Source organism: Opisthorchis viverrini, assembly GCF_000715545.1.
Source record: "Opisthorchis viverrini unplaced genomic scaffold opera_v5_44, whole genome shotgun sequence".
Lineage (NCBI taxonomy): Eukaryota > Metazoa > Platyhelminthes > Trematoda > Opisthorchiida > Opisthorchiidae > Opisthorchis > Opisthorchis viverrini.
This window is the reverse complement of record NW_008751700.1, coordinates 2,056,318-2,079,716: the sequence shown is the minus strand read 5'-3', so window position 1 is coordinate 2,079,716 and position 23,399 is coordinate 2,056,318. Positions and strand designations below refer to the sequence as shown.

Genomic DNA, 23,399 nt, shown 5'->3' with positions numbered 1-23,399 from the left:
AGACCCAAGAACAGTCAAAAAGCGAAGAGTGCCAAGAATGATCACATCACGAGGCAGCCCGGAAGCAAATCCCGACTGTTCTCGACGATAGACGGATTCGAAAAGATCTGTTCTAGAATTTCCATACTGCGATTGCCCAAAAGCTGGTCGATGACTTATCCATTACATTCGAAAGACTGAATCTTACCAAACATAGATTCAACTCTAAATGAATCCACTGCACGCAGCAACGTCAGGAGATAGACTGATATATGTCAGTAGTCTCTGGTCCCCACAGAGCTAAGTGGGTCGGATTTTTTAATGAAACGCTGAAGGTGGGGTACTTCAATCAAGTTCTCTCTTCGGCCTTAACAGCCAGAAATTACCATCTGTTCAGGCACAATCACCAACCCACCGCTACGCACTACTACGCCCCGCAATAACGCACTGATGATGTTACCTCGATTGGTGATGAAACGTTTGCAATCAAATTGCCCAGCTCAGCGAACAAGCCAACCACCACCACCATCTGCTCACACTGAAGGGGCTTGATATTACGACCTTGCCCGTTTCTAACTCCCACCACTTCAGCGTCTATTTTCAGTTTGTTTTACCGTGAAAAACAGTTAAATACGCTATGCAAACATAGAGGAATCTGTAAGCGTTTGATGCCTGACTAAAGTATCAAATAGGTCAATATATACTCGTTGTTAATTCCCTTTCATTATTAAACACCGGTGTGTTGTCAGCGCCGGTTGATATTTGGGTATTATCAATGGTGGTAATGCAATGCGAATCGGACAGTTGTCCCCAACCGATGGGCCTGAATACCGTCAATGAAAATAAGATGAACGATAACAAGGGACTCAGGTGATGGTCTGTTTTTACTTACCCGATTCGCTAAACGAGTTGGGTGACTCCACTTAACAGTTAATTAGAGGCTCAATTATTGCCCAGTCAAAGTATTGCTAGAGTACCCAACTTAGAAACGAAAACCGCCACGATACTCAGTCGAGCAGAATTGGGTAGAAAACGTGAGGAAATTTAAGGGACGACTGGCAACAAATGTTCCAACTAATGAACAGTAAACCTCGACAAACTGACCAACGTGGGTTGAAAGGCTCGATAGCTGTCACATACATGCTAAAAGTATAGGCCAAGGTTTAGTGGAGGTGAACAAATCGTGACAACACGACAAGCCTCAGTCTATTCACGGTAGCCAATTAAGCACAGGGTCAGCATCTACCTACATTACACACACAATGATTGGCGATATTCCCGAAAGCCACCCGAGACTAAGACGAATCCAGTGGCTACAAAGCAAACGAACCTCTATTGAAAAAAATAGTTCATACGAGAGTATACCCATAACCATCATGACACAAACATGGAAGCCAGCCACATGCGTGAGTAGCCGTTTACAGCCAATTATGCGAACGAGGAAAAAGGACAAGTGAAGGATAAAAATAATGACACCTTTCTAAAGCATTGGTAGAAAAAAATACGAAGTGGCGGAACGAATCTGTTCTCTTCGGCTGAAAATTTCACGGTTTTAAACCAAGTTTAAACCAAGTTAAAAAGCGAGAAAGAAAGGAAAAGACAATCGCGAACACGACAATGACAAAACGCGGCTGGAAAGAACGGTGCAACCGAATCACAAAACCTTGATCTTTACTCTCTGGCAGATTAGTCATCGTCTCGTCGTCACATCACCCCGGGATGCTTTGGTTTAACCTTTTTTGAAAACGTCAATTCTTCCACACGGAGCTGATCGCCAATTCGTTCGAAGCGAAAACGGCACAGGTCTTTCCGGGTGATCATTCCGCGTACCTGAAAAATTAAGCGGTTTTCGAGTAACTCGCTAGAATCTATTTGAGTCCCCATGTTTTTTCGTGTCTACACACTTTGTATGCGAATAGCTCCTAGACTGTGATCTGCGTGACCCGAAGCAATGAACACCACTTGTGATAGATAACACTCATTTCGAGACGGTTCGTGAAGAGCCAAGTTTCATATTAACAAAAGAAAGTTGCAAGATCTGTTTTATAGATTGTAGAAGGTCTTTAAAAATCTGATGTCAAGCAAGGTAACGATCCCATTTGATTTGGACCGCGAATTCTTGGTGAAGGCTGCCAAAGACGATATAAATAACATGTGTCGTTTGCATGAACTATTAATGAATTACGTGAATGTCTTGGGGTAAAAAACAGAGACGGGACATCCGGCACGCAATTACAGCTCAACTAATAATCCTTTTGGTATCCGGTCACCGAAGAAAGGACGAGGGCTGAGATAGTGCCAGGTTGCCCAAGCCTAAACAGCAGCAGCCGGTATGCCGGGGTTAGGTTCGAACCACCAACCTTCTCGTCAGTAATTTCGTGCGTTAACCACTGAGCTATCTCGAGTTCACCTAACTCAACTGCTGGTTTTGTTGCTATTATACAGTGTGCGTGCGAATGACACTCACCAGGAGGAGAAAGTTTCCCAGTCTTACAAGCTTATTTAGATGTAGCCAAGTTAATCTGATTGCGACCCCCGAAGGTGGCCTGATTAAGATGGGACCGAGACAATAGCGCTATTTATGCGTGCATGGATAGCCGATGCCCGGGACTATCGAAAACTTTCCGACACCGTTATGGTAAAAACAACAGAGTTGTGATTTCGCTATCCTACCCGCACCAAAGTACAGCCGTTAGTTCAGCGGTTCGCAGGAACAAGTGACTTTGTGAAACGAACCTGAACTTCAGGGGTATTGTACAAGGAAGAGAGAAGAAAACACCGATCTCCTCACGATCTTAACAGCTGCATTTGAGCGACCACCTGAGCTGAAATCCCCGGTGGTTGAAAGGCCAACTGTTGCATGCTATTCGAAACCGAAAAGCCCTCTCTAGAAGGATAGAACTAGTGAACTATTTTGGCACAATCACAACATTAGCGGGACACCATGGAAGAGTTGGAAATTTTTGGCCGGGTTCATTTACTGGCTGTCGATCTGACGGTTGTAGATCTGCTTACCTAGTTTGACAGTCTATCTAAAAAAAGCCTTGTTGCTGACCAAACAGGCATCTCCAGTTAACGGAGCACGGACGATGTCACGTCGACTGGCGACGAGAAATTTGCCAACAAACCTGACACATCTCCACAAACAGATCAACAGTCACCTGACCAAAAACGTAGTTTTTGTGAATTTTTACTATTTACGGTAGAGTTCATGATCTTGCACTGTGTTAGACTAGAAGCGCAGCAGAGACATCCGCAAACCTGCCCCGAATCTTTGTTTGCTTGACGTTTACAAGTTTTCCCGCTCATTTCTTTTGGTCGTAGGCCGGCAGGGTATGCGCGAATCGCATACGACGGAAAGATAGTAGGGTTATTGACGTACTGACTGTACTTTCGGTAAGACCATGGCAGTATATAAGCCACATTTTGGATGTTCACAATGTCCGCAACTTGTGATAGTTCTGTTGTGACGGCTTCGGGTTTGCAAAGGAGCTGTCACATCTTACCCTATCCAGTGACGGTCACTGATATGTAAGGCAAAATTCACCATTCAAAACACACAACCACGCAGAGTAGTGAACACCAACGGAGCTAGAGCTGAATGCGCACAAATGCAGTATTTTGTTTGCACGTGTTCAAAGAAACACCAGACTGAAACAGAACACCAGCAAGCTTCGCCTTACCTGCGGCTCATACGCAGCAGCCACTGTATATGACAGAAAACTAACAAAAAACTCTATCCTCCCCTAATGGGTTGTCTACTCTTGTGAGTCTAGGGAAAACTGATATGGTGCGGGCTCAAAGAATCCGAAAATATATTCCTTAGGAAACAAACGCGATTTGAACATGACGTGCGGACTTCGAGGCAGATTAGCCACCTGACCACAAACAGTATTTTGTCAGTTGCACAATTCTATACACCTTATCAGTTCGGCGATTTCGTAACCTGCTACTATCGTTCGAATCAACTCTACATCAGTCTCTCGTAGACGTATGTGACAGCAGTACACCAGCAAAACATGCCGGCGCCTAACTGGCACCACTGAGTTGCCACGAAGAGGATAGTTCCGAGCGTGAAGTTTGGGGCGTCCACAACATTAGTTCACACGCTATGATGGCTATAGTTGACCGAAGTTAGCCGAATTAGAATGTCCCCATCAAGGATAGATGGAATTCCAAGAGAGTGCGGTTTGAACATACGAGATGGAGAACAACAACTCAAGGTTAGAAATCATGGACTAACTAGAGATAACTTCAACCAAAAAAGTTATTTTGGGAAAAATCAACGACACTGTGCAACACCAAAAGATCTATGCAGGTTTGGAAAGACATGCTTTCAGGCCAAAGGAGAGACTGTCAAATCTAAGACATCTTTCGCCACCAAAAGTGCAAATGCAGTGCAAATACAGTGCACTTTTATCATGAAACGCTTCAGCTGATCAAACGACTATCTGCGGAGCAGATTGAATCAGTCGAACATATTCTTAGTCAGATAAGAGTTCAGAACGGTGATATTAGTGGATCTGGGATTCCACAATTACCTACTCGAACCCTTATATCAAATCAGGTGAATACTTTTGATAAGGTGGGGACGGTCCCTAAAAAGTCACAAACGATGTTCTGCGACCACCGACATAAAACAGACCGTGCATCTCTAGAAGGAACAGTCACAACAAAAGAAGCACGTGTGACAGTACCATATACAACGAATTACCTGGTTTTCACTGTCAACAACGGGAAGGTGACGGAGTCCTAGCAGTCGGAACAGATGATACACACGATTCATCGTCATCGTCTGGAAGGAAAAGAAAGAGTACAGAAGGGAAACTACACAGTAATAGAAAATAACCAAAGGGCAATAGCTGTGTCGAACAGCGCAAGAGTGTATCTTGGCTCTCACAAGCATAGATTATTACCCATGTTAAGGTCACTCATAGTGCCCCTCTTCTCTACACGTTTTCCCGAAGGCTATTGTTTTACAAACGGTAGATTCTCTTTATTAGTCGCAGGAAGAACAAAAGGCCCACCTCACGAGGAAATATGTTCGACGGGTACCAAAATACCTTCAGAAGGGTGACGAGCATCCGGTAGCTTTCTACGACTTAGCCGAGTGACTAAAACCAAACATTGCGAAAAAGTTAGCTTTCGGATTTCGAGCGAATTTAACGAGAAAATTTACGCTAAAGAGATGGATGAGCTTTGTAAGTCCTATTAGGAATTCAGCTAAATTGGAAAGGGCGATACTCTTACGGATGCACCAGGACTTACACAAAGGAGAGGAGATGGCGAGCAAACGACGCCTGACTTACTTCAGGGACACTGTACGGTGCTTCACACATATACGGTCGCAGATTCACGTGGGCCTCCAAATCTTCTTCAGTTAAATCCTGAAGTACATCCTGGAATGGAAAGGACAGAATAATCAATGATAATAGTGGCAATAAAATAACAAGCGTACGGAAGCAACCCTCTTTCGGCCCACAGCTGCCATACCATAGGAAGGAAGAAAGATAGCTGAGATAACGCCAGGTTGCCCAAGTCGTGAGTGGAGCAGTCAAGATTCAGAAGTTTTGTTCGAACCACGGTCAGTAAGTTAGTCCTTTAACTGAGCTAGATCCCAAACTAGACATTTGAAGTCAACCAAGTCAGCAGAACAAAATGATGATAGTGCATTTACCGGTCACAAACGCAAGACAGTATATAGCAATGGACACATGGCATGACAACAATGAGCCTGAACGATTGAGGGACACCGCGTTTCAGATCCAGGAACTGAAATAAGTGATTCGCGAAAACTAATTGTGTTGCTATGATTCCATCGACATCGCTTCAGATAGGACCGGCATCTTCGAGCAGGTAACAAAGGTGTGTTCCAGTAACCAGAGATCTTCAGCTCGATGCGGCTGCTTGCGAAGTTGGCCTGTCACAAGGCAAAATTTGATGCAGCCTTTGTGGAGAATTCCAGAGGTTCTCCGAAAAAAGATGTTGGTCAGTTCTAACAATGAAATGCAAATGAATTGAAAAATGGCATGCGAGTGATCAGTTGGAATCCCGTATCAAACCTAATCCATCGAGTTGTGGATACTGAGCTCCATTTAGCAGCAGGGTATGTGCGGTTTAGCGCAGAGTCGAACTTGCGTTAGGTATCGCTCAAATTGTGAGAGGCATAGACAGTGTATCCAACACACCGCAACAATCATGCCACCGAGTGTCATCAATTTCAAACATTTCTAAACCAGTCAAGTTAGAACCTACTAAACCGTATGGCAAACGGACGGTCTCGGATTTAGTAGCTATAGGAAATACCACATCTCTATCGTATTTCGAACTCAATAACAAGAGACTTCGGTACAAGAGGTGGCGCGAATCGGTTAAAGCAATCCTACCTTTCAAAAGTAGTACAATTATTTCAGTCGCAGAACTAGTCCACACAACCCTAGTCCTCTCCTGAAAATACGTATTGTGGTATGATGTGTGATCTATATGATCGAACTGCTCTGACAACTTCATCTAAAAACACTTGCGAGAACAATGTAGTCAATGCAGACAACATTCACGGAATTTCGTTCACTCAAAAAATGAATGTTCAAACGGTAAAGATCAGTAAAGTTTGCTTCACGACTTCCTTAAAGTCGTAAAACTGCCAAAGATGGGGGTGTGTGCCTCCGCTAGACACCGCAATGTACAAGTTCCGGCACACACTCCAAGTGTTCGCAAGTCGGAAAAGGATAAAACCAGAATGGTGAGGATTTTAGCGATTGAAGTAAACGGGTAGCAGCCGGCCGCTATTACCTTACTGCACAAATAGGCCCTAACAAAAAGATTCTTCTCTGGATTTATCAGAGTTACATATTGGTAGTTGACACCCACGTTGCTTCTAATGATAGGGATGATACACGATGGACATGGGCTGTGTGCGCAAAATGAGGGAGTAGATGGCCCAGTTGTCATGACCAAGGGGAAAGACTCACTTGGAGTTTTGCATAAGATGGATATTCGGAATCATAGTCAGCATATTCCAATGACCTCATCGGTGAACCATCTTCTTTCAGAAATATCTGTGCAGTGAATTTGGACAGAAAATAAAAAAGTGGTCAAGTTACATACAAAAGGTACACTATGGTGATGGTAAACTCCACACACGAAATATAAAAATGATTCATGTTTTGCCCTTCATTATAAAAACTTATCCACTAATGAGAAGTTATGCCCGCACAAGGGGAATAGTTACTGCGCTAAGCGAGACAAGTTATGGTTCAACAGTCAATGAGATGAATGCACAAATCACTAATCAAAGCTTATGCATTTTCCGTTATCAGAAGCAAAGGAGGGGGTGTAAAACTGAGAGAATAAAAAGGATGAAACTGCAACCAATAGAGTAATAACCAACTTACGCGATGCTTTAGGATAATAGCCAGATGTTCGGAAGAGATAATTCCCACGAGGGTTCCATACGAGAAACGAGGCGGATTAACCGGTCCTTCGACGATGGGGAAGCCGTGGTGCAGATTTTCTCTGATCTGTTCAACAAGTGCTCGGACATGCATCACAGGTTCCAGATAGACCACAGGAGAGCACATCACATCGTAAGCACGTTTGGACGACGAAAGAGGATCGGGTTCCCAAGGAAGTAATGCCATACTGCTCAATCCAATATGTTCGTCGTAGATACCCTTAAAGTAATAAGAATTTGAGAGTGTTCGGGAAGTTCCCTGAAGGAATAAATCCCTGAACTAAATTCTTTAGTGCTAAAAACTAGAAGCACCGGACACAATTATCAGTGCGGTAAGACTTTAGGATGCTATCTGTTAGATTGAAAGAATCCACAACGACAGTTATTTCCGGGACAGTTGCTGAAACAAATTCCTGTGATGATGACGCACCGCGCCCAGGTAGATCACAGACCCGAGTAGAAACACAAGAGGGTATTAAACTGTTTCCGAAAAGCAATTATCCCCTCTTAGAAGCAGCTAATGGTACGAACCACCCCAAATTTTATCTGTACTTCCATACGGTGGCCCGATATATCTGAGGGTATGGAATGTGGCGTACACAAGATACATGATGCATATTGCCGTCAGTATTTCAATCAATCGAACTAATATATTTCCTGTCGTGTGGTGGCTTATCAGTTTTCAGCAGATGTATCAACTTTAGTTAACCCTCATGATTCTGACTTAGCACTTCCCCACCCGATACTGTACAGAATAGGCGTCTCCATATCTCTTCTGTTTTTACTACCGTAATGCGTCAATCGGTGCGTATAACGAGCCACATACGGGGCTCAAACTGTGTACCAAAGCCAGTCACGTGACAGAAAGGCAGCAAAAGATGTTCGAATTAACTAGAGACGCACACAAGCGAGTAGGATGCCGTTTCAGAGAAGCTTAGTAACCGGTTAAATTTCTCGTCGGAGTTTCGCTTTTTCAGAAAAGTGAGTGAGTAACCGAGCCTGGAATAGATCACTTTGACTAGATATCCTTTCTTATTTCCCATATACACTGTTGCACCGACAGGGTAGATCACTGTAGCGTACGACAGACACCGCTTTCGATGTCCTTAAAAACATATTATTTTTACACCTGGCCAGAATCGACCAAAAACCTCAGAAACCAGGTAGGGACATGAGGAAAATATGTATTCGAAATGGCGAAATAACTGCAAACATTTGTACCCTAAATACCAAAGTATCTTTACCGCTTTATCGATTGCCTTATCGCATCATCCTCACTATTACTGATGCTAATGCGAGACATGTTCCAACAAGGACATTGTGCACACAGTCTATGCTGAAACATCAGGATATTAAGTTCGGAAGAGCTTGCTTCTATCATCATACAGTTCAGTGGCGTCAGTCGGCACCGACCAGTAAATGCAATGCTATCGTGATTTTCCTTCTAGAAGTGAAAGAGCAATTCCAAGGTCTCGAAACTGTGTTCTGTAAGATTCTGGACAACCTGTTTTCTCAATGGGCATTGTATTTTGAAGTCATGCGGCCCTGCTAGTGAGATGAACGCAATAAACATCGATTTCGCTCCAAACGGACCACAAATAAACTGTTTGGTCGATGAACTACAATGTTCTACACTAATGACATACACCTCCACAGAGAAACACTCTTATTGTACGAAAAAACGACGTTTTCCCAGGTGGTTCAATGTTTATGGAGCGTTTCATGCATGGGATTGAGTAGTTCGAACAGGCTGAGAGAGGCGTTCCGAAATAGGTGAAGAGAACGGAGGGTGTCAACATTTCGATAACCGGGATCAATTTGCTTTTGCAAAAGACCGCGCTAGTGGACAAAATGGAGCGTCCTCGAAAGTTCGATTGAGTTGGTGGTTGTTTAACGGCTAACGTACGTATTGTGTTTAGGTGAAAGGCCCAACTGAAAAGTTAGACTTTAAAAAAATTTCTTATACGGTACAACGAACCAATGGGTCATGAATGGGGGATGCAATTTCCAAGTTCTATCAGAACCTATACCACGCGAACGTTATGTAAAATCCTCCCGGTGAATACACTACTCTTGAGTACACGGAACAGTAGAGTTTACGACAGTAAGCTCATAATCAAGGAACCACATACCGTGTAATCCTGATTCTTATCGAATTATTTATTTAACCGCTGCGTTATCACAATACGCCAAATGCAAACGGAAAGGTGAATATAGCAACAACAGCTGAATGACTCAAGGAGATTTTACGTTAGAGTCGTACAACCAATATAACAGTCACACGTTCACAACCGTGGTAACGAGAACTAGGACCATGCATTTGCCGCGGGGGCTCGGTCAATAACGCCTCACTGATTGCTGGGTGAATCAAGCATTCACCTAGTCCCGAACATTAAATCACTTAGTCAGCCTTGGGACTTCCCACTGATTATACACTCATTGAAAGCTCGGCTACAAGCTTGACTTTCTACGTTTCGGCTCCGTGTGGGGGTTCCAAGAAGGATGACGAACTCACGTAAAAACCAGATGGTCCACATTCATCAGAATGCTGTCTACGGCCCCTAAATGACTGAAGAAAGAGGTCAAGAAATCATACTGTCAACACTAATTTTGAAGTCATGTTTACCTCGCTCAGATAATCCCCAGTATATTTGGCAACGACTAAGGTCATGAGGAGGGGTAGACCAACAATCACGTTCCCAGTGGCTTCCATTAGGATGACCGTCAAACTCAGGGTCATCCGCACGACACCGCCAAGTTGAGCAGCTGCACCGATCAAAGCAAACTTCCCTGGACGTGGGAAGGTTTCGGGATATGTGGAATACATCCAGTTTCCTGTAAAACAGGTAAAACAATCGAAAGTGTGACCAAGAGGTGGAATAGTACAAAGTAAACGGGAAAGTTACGCTGCAATCACTGAAGAGATGTCAACACAAAACGCACCAATGACGCGGCCCCAACTTGCTCCGATTAACAGAGCCGGGATGAACAGACCGGATGAAACGGAGAGACCATAGGTGAAACAAGCAATTATGTAGTAGACCGGGAAGAATACCAACAGAGTAGTGACGTTGAAGGTGCCGGGAGGTTCGTGAAACAGGATGCGCAAAGATCGCTCCGGTGTATTGAACAATAGGGCGGACATTGTGTTGAATTCATTATCGGCACACATGAGCTGAAGGTTAAAAAAGAGGGCCTGAGGTAAAACCAATACCATACGGTACAGACGTAGAATTGTGGTTGATCAGGCTAGAAAACATAGTACATCTGTACCAGCAAGGCAAAGTCCACCCAGTGAAGTGCAGGTCCTGACAAGGCCACCAGCCTCACCGTACCTGTCTGATATTGTCATCCTAAAGTAATGTCATTAACCATACGGTTAATAGAATACCACCAGATTATCCGCCGCTATTTTGACAGCGCGCTGAAGGGCTTCTACTGATGCTGTATTGTGGCTTTGTCCTGAAAGAAAGGGATTGATGGATCGCGCCCCTACCCCCATGAGAAACAGATAACCGGTACAAGTGCTCACTCTAGCGTTATCCTGTTCAAATTGGCTGATCACTTGCGACAGTCTTCTGCAGGCTTAATCCTCTTGTATCCAGTAAGCCTCCAAAACGCTAATAGACATTGCCCCCCACCCTTAAACCTTCACTCTAAACCAGTATGTTATAGCAGTAGTTGAGATTCAACGTTTGCAATATTACCTCTAGGAGAAGTTCGAAGCAGTCACATGTTTTTCTTTTTCATTCACGCATAAAAATTGTAAGCGATGGTCCAAACAGTTCTTTGACGTAGAGTATCTGTTCTCAGGTGTGGCAATGATTGAGAGCTACGCTGTGAAGGCGATCGCTTTGGTATAAGACCGCGATTAGCTGTGTGACACATCCATATCCGTCAGGACCGCCAACCATTGGTCTGTCTCCTCCTACGGTCCCCGTCCGAGGAGACACCAGTTACCAACGCGACTAAGTTGACTAGTAAGGGCTTCGTTGCCAAGTCAACTGATCACCCCTAGATCGCGTCCATCCAATAAAAGGCTGAGCAAACTGGGCGTTACTAGGTACACGGCCCACTGGTATATGAAGTATACGGCCTGACCGCCGTAACCTCTGGAGTGTGATCAGTTGATCCATCGAGAAAGAGTGATGATGATAATGATGATGACGATGACCTTTCCCGAAAATCATCTGGTGTGCATTAGCAGTACTCTGATGTTCCCACCAGAACCGCGCGACGCTTCGGAGCTAATGACGGTCAAACGCAGAGTCTCCGAAGATCCTCCGCACGCAGAGGCCATAAAATAGAACAGATCGGACCACAGCATTGTACACCCAATCCTTGCCAGTCACGTCCGCGCCACAAACGTCGGAGATTGGCAGGCGCTGTCCTGGTCTTTGGTGTTAAGAAGTGATTTCGTCCCTCTCAAATCCGTCGGGACATGCACAGTTGTCCAGAGAGACGGATCTATCCACGACACATCTATCAGTTCACTTGCAACTGACGTTTAGGTTCGATCCCGACCAATGCTGCAGATAGACTTCAAAACTGACGAGTGTGAAGCCTATACCGAACAGTGTAGCAGAGGTACTTAGGTTAATTAAGATAGTTTGCATTTTTAAAAGGCCCAATCCAAGTAGAGCAATTTTTTCGGCGTACTCAGTGTCCGTGAGCGGTTTGTTAGCGGCAGATAAAGAAGACCAACATAGTGCATGACTACGAAGTTAAAGAGAAAAAGTGGCAGAAGACATCCTTGTCTGACATCACAAGATGTGGAGAACTCGGGAGAGAATTTAACGTAAACATATACAGTACCACACATACTCTGGAGTAAAACCGTCAGGATGGCCACGAGAGACTTGCCACATTCTTTAAAGATGGCAGGTTGCAGACCGTCTGGATTAGGTGCTTTATTGCGCTGAAGCAATGAAAGTGCACACTGAAATTCCGTCACTGGTGCCATACTGATGTCTATGTTTCACTTGGGTTCTTATACAGGCCAAACGGCCAGCACAAAAGGTCGTCTTAGGATGGACAATCAAGGAAGAGAGTCATAGTTTGGAAGCTGAGGTACATACCAGCAGCCACAGAACCCGCTGCAAGTTTCAGAACAACCTGAATATCGCAGTCGATTAACTCTATACAGCGAGTACCAAATTGCATAGTACTGTTACAGTTCAAGGAATGCATCAACCATCTATCGACACAGTACCGGGAATTCGCGCAGGAACCAATGTTGGCCGATGTTTTTAAAGTCTGAACACCAAGGGCTGTGATAAATACGGCAGTAGGAGGTCCGATTAATAGAGTGAAGCGGTAGACATGAGCGCGGGCATGCAGTCGGTACCTGAGTGACATGTCTATCTCAATGATCTACGCAAGAGTAACCGTGAAATGGTGTGGGAGGGTAGTCAAAGCAGAATGGGAAGAAAGGCGGTAAGTGCCAGGGCCACATATTTTCGCTTAAATGCCCCTCCATATGCAGTGAATAAAATCAGTAGGCTGACGATACCACGAGATGACCAGTGTTATGTGAAGGTGCTTTTGTATGCCCAGATCAAAGTTGCACGCCAGCTCGGACGCTGAAAGTTTGGAAGCTTCAAAACGACGCACTGATGATGTCATCTCCATTCCTAGTGAAGAGTTAGCAACTAGATTGGTCAGCTCAGCAAACAAACTAAAGAATATTTTTTTCTTAGTAAGAGACGGCTCTCCACTGCAAGGTTCAAGTAATGACTAACGTCATCAGTTTTCTTGATGGATAAAAGATATGAGCTACAGGTTTCCAATGGCGTTTATCGTGTTCCCATACGGAGCATGTTAGGACGCGCTAACAGCAAACTTCTATACAGTTAAATCATTGGTATGCTGTGTGCAGGGCGAGTGAGTACTTGGTCACACCTGTTATACACAAGCAAAAACCCAGAGTCACAGTAAAAACGTACACGCTAGATAAGTCTCGGAGGCAAACACACTCACCTTCAAGGGATGTGGATTAGTAGTAAATGCCACGGGGCCACAATCTTGAACAAGCCAAATTAGTGCAAATCCGATAGACGTAGTCAGGAAACTGACGAGCACCACTTCAATCACTTTGCCATACTTCGATGTCACGTATCTGCAAAAACAGAATGGAATCACTTATGCGGCAAACGACCCATTGAACTTAATGAGCAGCGATAGTAGCGAAACCGTAGTGGTTGTACTTCGGGTTCATCTGTTGAAAGTAGATTTGGCTGGCCAGTACATAGTCAAGCTATCTGAATACTTGTGAACAGTAACACCTTAACTAGCCGAATATGCTAAAGACCCGATACACCCTGCACTGTACTGGTTCACAACCCGGATTAACAACGGATTGGAGACGACTGAAGCAGGAAATATATGCTTCTGGAAACAAAAGTGAGCAAGTGGCATTTTGGCATAACAAGCTACATCCCACCCATGAAACAGCAAACGAAGGTAGTATAATGCCATATGCGTCCGTGAGAAACCATGTGTTTAATACCCACGACAGCGTCCAACTCCCAGGAGGGATCCTTCTCGGTCGGGTGCGTCAGCATGCACTGCAGAGGGTTTTACTGAGTCCCCAGAGAATTCAGCGCTAGACTTTCTTACTTCTCTTTCGTTACGCACACGCACGGTATGCTGACATGAATGATGTATTCTAAGTAACAAATAAGCGGCGATTAAATCGTTAATACACATTCTTAGTTACATTATGCGCCGTGTAAAATAGTCGACGTAAGTTCCAAGTAGGGTTTCTTCTGAGAAGTCTATCAAAATTCACATCGTTCTTAATATAGCGAGTTTCTCGCCTACCAAGCTGATCGACAGATAACGACATGATGAGACTCGTGCAGAAACAACAGAACAACAAGTGTAAATCAACATCGCAGTGCAAAGTTTATTTTAAGGTTGGTTAGTCGTCACACTAGTTTGGACCCAAATAAACGTGAAAAAAGATTACACAGCTATCCCAGTCTGAAGAGGACTGAAGAGAACAAACGATAGTCATGATGGGCGGATACAAGCAACACAAGCGTCAAGTGTTTCGACCAGGACTACGGACAGGATGTGATTTGCTTTATGCGGTATGGTTGGTAACGTGTTCCGATGCAACAAAAACGTGACATCTTTACTGAAAAGTGTGAAATTCGAGGTAAAAAGTGGTATGAAGTGCGAACACTCATACTGTCGACAGCCAAAAAAACCAATAGAGTCGTGACCATTCAAATGACGGTGAACGTATGTCTCAACAGTTTTCAGAGAACGTTTTTGTTGACTGGAATCTCAGAATACGAGGTTGTAAAAGGTCTTCTGTAGTTTAAATGAAGATATTTCAATTTTTTACAAATTCCCATTTTGTCTCACTCTAGGATATCAGGTTTAAGATAGGGATACTCACCCTAGAGTCGATCCAATGTGGATCGACATCTAATAACCTTTCACTGACTGATGAATTGAAAACACTTTCTCACTGTCAGAAAATGAAGTCTGTCGCCTTATTCTATCACCAGTACCACTGTAACTTCTTCTCCATCCTTACATGATCCCAGGTCTCACAACCTTTCCTTGTTCGTCCAGTCATCCATTCATTATTCCTCCTTAGGAATGCTCCGTCCCTCCGAGTTTTGCCCCAGGTTTTGTCTAGCTCATATCATTCTAAACTCTTAGTTGACTAATAGGACGTTCAGTTACACCCACCTCGAGGTTTGTATCTTCTCACACCTATCCATCGTTTTCCTTTTGCGCCTTTGCAGGTCTGAAATTATGGTTTCTACGTCCCTCTACCATCTATCGCTATATAGCGATTTGGGATTGCTGGACAGTTGCATGGCACACTGATAACGGTTAATGGTCCCAGGAAGTCACGATTTGGTATGCGAATCACAAGGGGGCACGTTAAGCTAAACAAACGCAACACATAAACTATTCCAAACTATTCCAAAGCAAAACTCGAAGTCAGCACAGCCGAGTCACGACAGTGATTGAGTCACTCATCAGTCATACACAAGTCATATTATTACTTACTTCTGCCTGTACTGCGTGAGTAACGCATTTGCCTTCACGAAAAGTGCACCGGATACACCACCGAATGCACCCATCACAAGAAACAAAAGAAGCTCCGAGACGGAAAATGTGTCCAGAAACTATAAGGAAAATAAATTATCTAATTTGCAAGCTACTGAAAGTAGTGAGAAGTCAGTGTAAAAACAAAATCCATCTGACCGAGGAGACTGTTATGTGGTCAAATGACCCAAATAGTTAACAAGTTCGCAGCGGGAAGAAGAAATAGACTCACCATAAATATATTTATGAAACAAAGGCATCTATTCTGTCGCCCATTATAGGCAATGGCGCTTGACTGTTCACAAATTGCAATGACGGGACTAATATTGGAGGTTGGATCGCCCTCACCAGCACCATAGATCGATGGTGGCATCGTGTCCTCGAGGAAAGGTCCCGAAGTTACATCTTCGTCTCATTAGTAGATTCGGGCTAATCTAACCGGGAGCTCGATTGCTTAATGTCTCTTCGATATTGCCCGTATTTCGACCATCCACTTACAAAACTTCCATAAGGTCTCATGAAAACTGGGTGGTTACATGTGCTTGTCGATGGTGACAGAAAGGCTACTCATGCGGTCACGGGCAGGAATCTAAGTATTATTGACTCGACTTCAAATCACAAAGTAATCAGGCTGAAAAGGAGGGATTTGGAACCAAATTAAGGCCATCTTTCCGTTCCTTAAAAACAGACTAATGAACAGTAAGGAATGTCGCCAGAGCTCATAATCAGTTTCCGACAGCCACAAAGCATAGTATTTGAGTGGTTCTTTACGCACACACGGATTCATGCGTAAACTGAATCAACCGCAAAAAAGCACGACTTCCAAATTTAAATCCAGTCCTGAATCGAGCTGACCATCACATAAACAATAATATCCCGCGTCGGAAGCTAGGAGAATTTTCATAATTCCAATCCATCGAATCCCAGAAGAGGTCGTATTCATTAAGAAGTAATATCACGCGGAAATATAATAGCCTGGCAGTTGATTCCTGTTCATTTCTGGCAAGACAGAATGTTCGGGCTCAAAATTAGGATTCATTGGTTATCTCTGGTGAATGTTACTGAAACCAATCAATGAGCCACTTCATACACAACAAGGGACTAGATTACTAGTTTACACCACCCCAAGCTATGGGGCGCGTCCGATCTACAAGAGTTTAGCACACTTTGTGAAGATATGCGAAAGTAGCAGTTTGTTAGATAGCTCGATTTAAGCGCGTTAATTTAGGTGACCGGAATCAAGCATGCAATTGAGCTCACTTTTAGGAAACAGATATAATGCGCACTACGCAGTTCACTGAGACCGCAAAGCATTAATGTAAAGAGTACGCGACGAATCCAAGCATCTGGAGGGTCCCAAACAGTATAAAACTTATCCTGGATTGTTGCGCAAACTAAGCTGCATGATAACTTCGAGCACCTTTGACAACTATTTATCGCAGACCAAAGTATTCGGACGGTATTCATACTTTGAACGGGTGTGCCCTTTTAGCATCGAACTAAGGAGTATGACTGGCTTGCTCACAGCGCATAGTTCTTCAAGTGGGAACACATGTAGTCAATAACTAGTCCGTTTAACCAAAGTTGAACGTAAAAGCGGCTATCGGAAAGCCTGTATCACAACAAGCTCGTGTCAGTAGGACCCAAATCCTAAACCAACCCGTTGGATAGTTGGCGCGATCATTCACTCACTCTATGGTACTGACAACTCAGAGTCCTGTTCTACGATGTGATTTCATTCTCATAATGAATACATAGGCGCCAAGGCAATAGCGATCAACGCATCCCCTGATCGTACACCAGAAGTGAGACACAAGTCAGCCATCTCGGCCACCAGTACTCAGCATCTGACATGCCCATGCAACAGAGATAGGAGTGAATCATGTGCGCATCATTATTGTTCTGGGCAATCCCATCAACTAGGAGCCAGGCTGAGTACAGTTATGTGGCTGGTTCAACGGTCCATTTAGATAAGTTGCTTATATAATTTGCCCACACATCATCATCATCATCATCATCAAAGACAACATTGACAATTCACTGCAATAGAACCATGAAATACACCTAATTATACTTAAAGCCGTAGAGTAGAAAGAAGAGAGAAAGAGTAGGCGAGGGAGGGGACCTAGAGCCCTCCCACCCCTCATCCCACACATCCATCATCATCATCAAAGACAACATTGACAATTCACTGCAATAGAACCATGAAATACACCTAATTATACTTAAAGCCGTAGAGTAGAAAGAAGAGAGAAAGAGTAGGCGAGGGAGGGGACCTAGAGCCCTCCCACCCCTCATAGAGATGGCCCTCGGTTACCCAAATGTTGGATTACACGCAGAACAAATATTCTTTATCGCTATATTTTACATCAAATCATCTCCCATATCAACAATTATTTTTTTATGAAACAAACATAACTATCGCAAGTTAGGACGTCATTCACTTTATGTCCATAAAGTAAAACAAAGCGACTATTCACAAGTCAAGGGCATGACGATTGAGCGCCTAGTTGTGCAGAAAACTGTTCCACTCAACAATGGTATAAAGTCCGTCACGCAACTGAATTTCGAGAAAAAATGACAAGTCATGGTAATGCTGTTGCTGTTACACATGTATGCCTACAAGACTAGACCAGAAACAAATCGCATGGACTTTAAACAACTGTACTGTCAGTTTCGCTACAAACTGCCGGGGTGATCTGAGGGTAGCACGAGTCCAGGTGCGCTGCTGTTGCAAATGAAACGCGCACTCGGGACGGTCCATATCGTCTTTTATTGGTTAAATTCAAAATCATTACTGATCAGGTCAAGCTGCCGGCACTGGGCTCCGGAACTTGGGGAAGCCACGAACGGTGTGCCATTGGTGCACTTTGATCACTTGTTGAAAACGTGAAAAAGTGACATCGAACCTACCAAACCCGTGCTACGTGAAAGCTGTTGCAATGTCGACACTATCGCTGTTCTGCACAAAAGATGCCTGTCGTAAAGTCAGCTAGTAGAAGAAGGCAGCTGACAACACTGTCCATAAGCAAACACGACCCCAAGCTAAAGCCTAACTGAACAGAAGCTCGAGGAGAACGCTCCTGAATAAAATCTGTATTTTGAAAGCTATAGCTAAATCGGCATAACTCAGAGGTTTCCACATGTGAGTTGATTCTCCGAAGAATCAAATTGTACATCTGAACAGTCAAAATTTGATTGCTGAGTTATAGGTTTCCATATTCTGATTCAAGGATATGATTTTTTTAACTGAAAGCCGAAATTTCTACTACCGCAATATTACACAAGACCGGGAAAACGACTAATTGGTCACTACCCTAGAAAATCCGCGGTTGGTGAAACACGAGATTTTCGGTCATCCCAGTCAGCTTATTCGTGAGCACTAATTCGAGGTCCGACCGCAGTTATGCCACTTAATGCCGTTACAACCAGCACACGCATAAAGCACAACCTGAAGGTAACAGCCAATGGAGGCCTTTGGCGATTCAAAGTAAGAAATTGATTGATCAGACCACCGCAACCCGATCCCGCGATGTTGAGACTGAAATTGATACCTTTTGAGAGACGATTCCCACAAACCACCGAGGAGCAGTCTCCCTTCACAACAAGGAACAGGACTCAAAATTTCATTCCATGGGTTTCCCTAGACTCAAAGTGAGAACACAAGTACCATCACTATACACTAGTTTGTTTCTGACATCGTTGAGGTTTACAAACACGATTTTAGCGACATGTACTCTATTATAGTGATCCCTCAAACCTACAGCCCCCTAAAGAGAAACTGCCATCTTAAAAAGGGTATATTATGGCTCTCCATCACTCACAACTAGATAGGCAGATCAGAATCCAGTTTTTCAGTCTACTGATGACGTACATACCGACAAAAAGTCAAGCCTAACATCAAAAACGGAGCAGGGTCCGAAGATCAGTTATCCAAACGCACTTATTCCATTCATAACGGAACTTCCGGATCATTGTGTAGACCAGTGCTTCCCATGCTATTGGGCTCACCGTTAAGTGAACGGTGTACGATACTGTCATCAATCACCGTACGTATAATACATATTATATGCATAATAATAATAATACACAATAATGCAATACATAAAGGTGTATCATACGTAAACAACGACTGGTACTGTTAAAAACATCTTGAAATCTTTAATTTTGGCTCAACCGAAATGTTGGCCGATATTCGATCAGTAGCTCAAGGAACAAAGTTGGAGCTTGCGAAGCGTATCAACCAATCAACCAACGTATCAGCTGTAAACAGCGTAACATAGATTCGCCCCAGCTGCTGCCGTTTCAGTCACCGAACAGTGAGAGCTTGGGACATACAACCAAGCCTTGGAGGCCATAGCTTTGACGCACGATCATCACTGATTGCGCCATTGGGCCATTTCTGCCAGTGTCATTAACCATTGGTGAGCTGAGTCCCGAGGTCCCCATCCAGACAGGCGACAGTTGCCGAACCGATTAAGTTCACTGGTCAGTGTTTTCGTACTTCGCTGCCAGGTCATACACTGTCCACCTCTCTGTCGCTTACATACAGGACAGGCCTGGCCGAGAAAAAGCTCGGCTATGTAGACGGTACTCTGACATGCGGAGTATATGTCCTAACCAGCGTAACCTATGAAACGTGAAGGAGTGTTCCTTTTTTCTGGGACCATCTGGCGTACCTCAACAGTACTAATCCAATATTTCCACCAGACCCGACCAATGCTTCGGAGACACCGATGGCCAAATGCTGACATCTTCCGTACGTCTTCGGTGCGTAGAGGCCACGTCCCTGATTCATGAAGCCGTATGGACCGCACTGCCGGGGTGTAAACTCTATCAGCAACAGACAAACTGACGTCACATGGGCCCGATAGATGTCCCAGGTTGGCAAAAGATGTCATGGTCTTCCCCATCCGAAAAGTAATCTCATCTCCGGCCAGTCCACCGGAATTTATACAAATACCCAAGTTAATCGATTTATCTACCATGTCGACTGGCTGGTCTGAAAGCATGAGGTTTTGGATTGTTCCAACTCAACCTTGTAACAGTACTTTGCACCTTGCAGACGTGAAGCACATGCCAAACCGTGCGGCAGAGTTAGTTAGGCTATTTAAAATGGTTTGTATCATTGAATGATCTGAACCAATGAGGACAATATCGTCCGCGTATTCAATGTCCCCGGAGCATTCCAACTCCTGAGGTTTCAGAAGCATGCAGAGAAAGTTCCGGTAGTACATCAATAACAAAGAGGAAAGTTGAGAGAGGACGTGGTGAACTCAGGTGAAAGCATCCCGTATACTCGTACGCGCCCACAGGAGTTCGCATACAGTGCCATCATAAGGGATATAAGGTTGATCGCCACCCATCCAGTTTCTGGTCATCGACAAAATCAAAAACAGCTTTCATACCAAGAAAAATGACTAACGTGGGACGTCTGAAGGTGTAGCGCTGTTCAAGAATTTGTCTCAAGGGAAAGATATGGTCGATGTATCTTCGGTCAGGGCGAAACCTAAGCTTAATTCCCACAAATCTGTCTCTCCCGATAATCGATCGTTCTGTGCAAAATAATGAAAGCACCTTATATGCAACAGATACCACACTGATGCCACGATAATTTTCACATGATGTTCTTGCACCCTTTTTGAAAACTGAGATGATGGTCGAGGAGCTCCATTCGGATGATATTCTGTTTTCGTTTCAAATCTTCTGTAGTGTGATTTCCAGATTGTTCATCAGGATCTCGCCACCTTTGACGAACGCGAAGTGCAGACTGTCCGAGTTAGGTACCTTATCGCAATTCAGGATTGATATACCATGCTGGATTTCGGTTGATGATGGCGGATTGGTGTCGATGTTTTATTCAGGTCCGCTGCGTTCTTCCAGCAGTTGTGCTGAAAGATATCAGCTGGACTGTTTTTGTAAGTGTTCAACCCATCGCGCAAAACGATGATTAAGGGCGTGGATTACCGTTCCGTCGTTTTCGCACATCGTTTTGCTGACACTTGTCTTCTGTTGACCGGTTGACCAAATCCGCTGAAATAAGGCGCAGCTGTTGCCTGCAGCAAAATCCCTCTCCATTTCCTGGGCCTTCGAAATCCCCAGCGTTCTCTGTCATTCTTCAAGCTCCTGATTATCCGGTGTTTAAGGGATCTGTGTGCGCCATCACTGTCGATTGTTGCTGGTATGGCCTTTCTAGCAGAAATAAGATCTGCTAATATCATTGATATCCTGTGTTCATTTATTCGTCAGATTACCTGGACAAAGGGTACCGAAAGCTGAGAGCATTGTTTCTTTAACTCGCCTCCGTTCGACCTCCGAGCAATCTTCGTCATCCGTGTGACTGCATTTCCAGCAGCTTTCTAACTACATCAACTCAACACGTTTGGGCTAATGAAGCTGGTCGAAGTTGATAAATGGAACTGCTCTGTCTTGGCGTACTTAATGCCGATGGAAAGCAAAGCGATAACGGGGCTTGCACAATGGCATAATCAGAGTCAAGTTGCGTACCCCAGAAGAACCGACAATCTTTACTGATGCTCTCTATCGGTAATTGATAGCTACATGGTTAATGTGAAGGGTATGGGGTGTGAGAAGTTATGCGACACAATATTGGCTCTCGTCCGCTGAATGGAGAGATTAATGAAGGTTTCGCAATACCCGCCAAAATAACAGAATTCTATTCACTTGGCGACGCCTTCAGTGCTGATGACGCAGCCTTGTTCTACAGGTTATCTGGTCATGGCAAGCGATAGGTGTAACCGTTGAAAGTTTTTGGAAGCACACATAAAGGTATTGCTAGGCTGCAGTGCAACAGGTGAGAAACTGTTGCATGTGATGACCGGCAGAAGCCAATAGCCCAGATGGGTGAAAGGAACGCGTTTGAAACTTATAGCATCGGCCTTTGAATTTAACGGGGAAGTTTGACGACAAGTTTCATTTTCGAACAATAGACGCAGTCGCATGAATCGACGCCGACTGGCGGGAAATTCAAACCATCCACGCACGTTGCATGCGGAATGAAAAACAGTACCGTGGATGTACGCCTAGCTGTGTAATCGACGGACAAACAGCTTTCAGTCTCCCTGAAAACGATAGCATGGGACAAGTTAATACCTTGAGTAACTGATTCTTGCTTGTCGAGTCACCATTTGTGAAGATGTTTGTTGTGATGAGGAATTGTCATATGGTCAAGATACAGACCTTTAAAGCGACCATCATGGCCCCGAAATTGTGGTCTCTGGCAATGATTCGCCTACCTTGATGTGGTTCACGGGGCCGTGGGGACAGTTCAAAATAACTGTTCTCAAAAAAACGCTGATCCCAGCCTTGACAAACACTCCGTATTGGCTGGCAGAACTCAAGAGAGTGGGAAATATATTGAACAAGCAAAAATAAAGGATCTCTCCTAAATGTAAACCTAGCTGTATAAACTTATCTATGTTCCGAAGTTCTGGTTTCGACATATACATGGACAAGTTCTACCTCCGTCATTTTAACAATGTCTGTGAACTTTGCACGGAAGCCCTTAGAAGAGCGATGAAGGACATATAAAATATTAATGCACCAGCTTCGATATTTCATTGCAATATTATCCAAATCTGGGGCAGGAACGTTATTATAGTCCATTAAAGATGCTGCCCCCAAAAGAGACCAACTCGTCAATGTAAGACCAGCTAAAGTGTCAACTTGAGTGGTCTTTGTTCCAGCTTCGATCATTGCAATATTATCCAAATCTGGGGCAGGAACGTTATTATAGTCCATTAAAGATGCTGCCCCCAAAAGAGACCAACTCGCTCGTGTAAGACCAGCTAAAGTGTCAACTTGAGTGGTCTTTGTTCGAGAGGGGCGAAAACAGCATATATATATATATATATATATATATATATATATATAT

At 44.1% G+C, this 23,399-nt stretch overlaps 2 protein-coding genes across 2 annotated transcripts in view; one reads left to right on the top strand and one right to left on the bottom strand.

The window, feature by feature from the left end:
- Nucleotides 1–1,207: 1,207 nt before the first annotated feature.
- Nucleotides 1,208–23,399, bottom strand: part of T265_03219 (hypothetical protein) — a gene marked incomplete at both ends in the record, with an annotated part of 38,398 nt that continues 16,206 nt past the window's right edge. The window contains 9 exons of the mRNA XM_009167638.1: nucleotides 1,208–1,809; nucleotides 4,694–4,774; nucleotides 5,289–5,378; nucleotides 6,951–7,037; nucleotides 7,374–7,652; nucleotides 10,059–10,267; nucleotides 10,376–10,607; nucleotides 13,412–13,550; nucleotides 15,467–15,585. Of these exons, the coding sequence (XP_009165902.1) occupies nucleotides 1,684–1,809; nucleotides 4,694–4,774; nucleotides 5,289–5,378; nucleotides 6,951–7,037; nucleotides 7,374–7,652; nucleotides 10,059–10,267; nucleotides 10,376–10,607; nucleotides 13,412–13,550; nucleotides 15,467–15,585 (1,362 nt within the window). The remainder of the gene's footprint in view (nucleotides 1,810–4,693; nucleotides 4,775–5,288; nucleotides 5,379–6,950; nucleotides 7,038–7,373; nucleotides 7,653–10,058; nucleotides 10,268–10,375; nucleotides 10,608–13,411; nucleotides 13,551–15,466; nucleotides 15,586–23,399) is intronic.
- T265_03220 (hypothetical protein) lies at nucleotides 12,277–20,789 on the top strand (the record flags this gene model as incomplete). The annotated part of the gene is made up of 2 exons (XM_009167639.1): nucleotides 12,277–12,337; nucleotides 20,656–20,789. 2 exons carry the CDS (start codon nucleotides 12,277–12,279, stop codon nucleotides 20,787–20,789), a joined length of 195 nt encoding a protein of 64 aa, XP_009165903.1.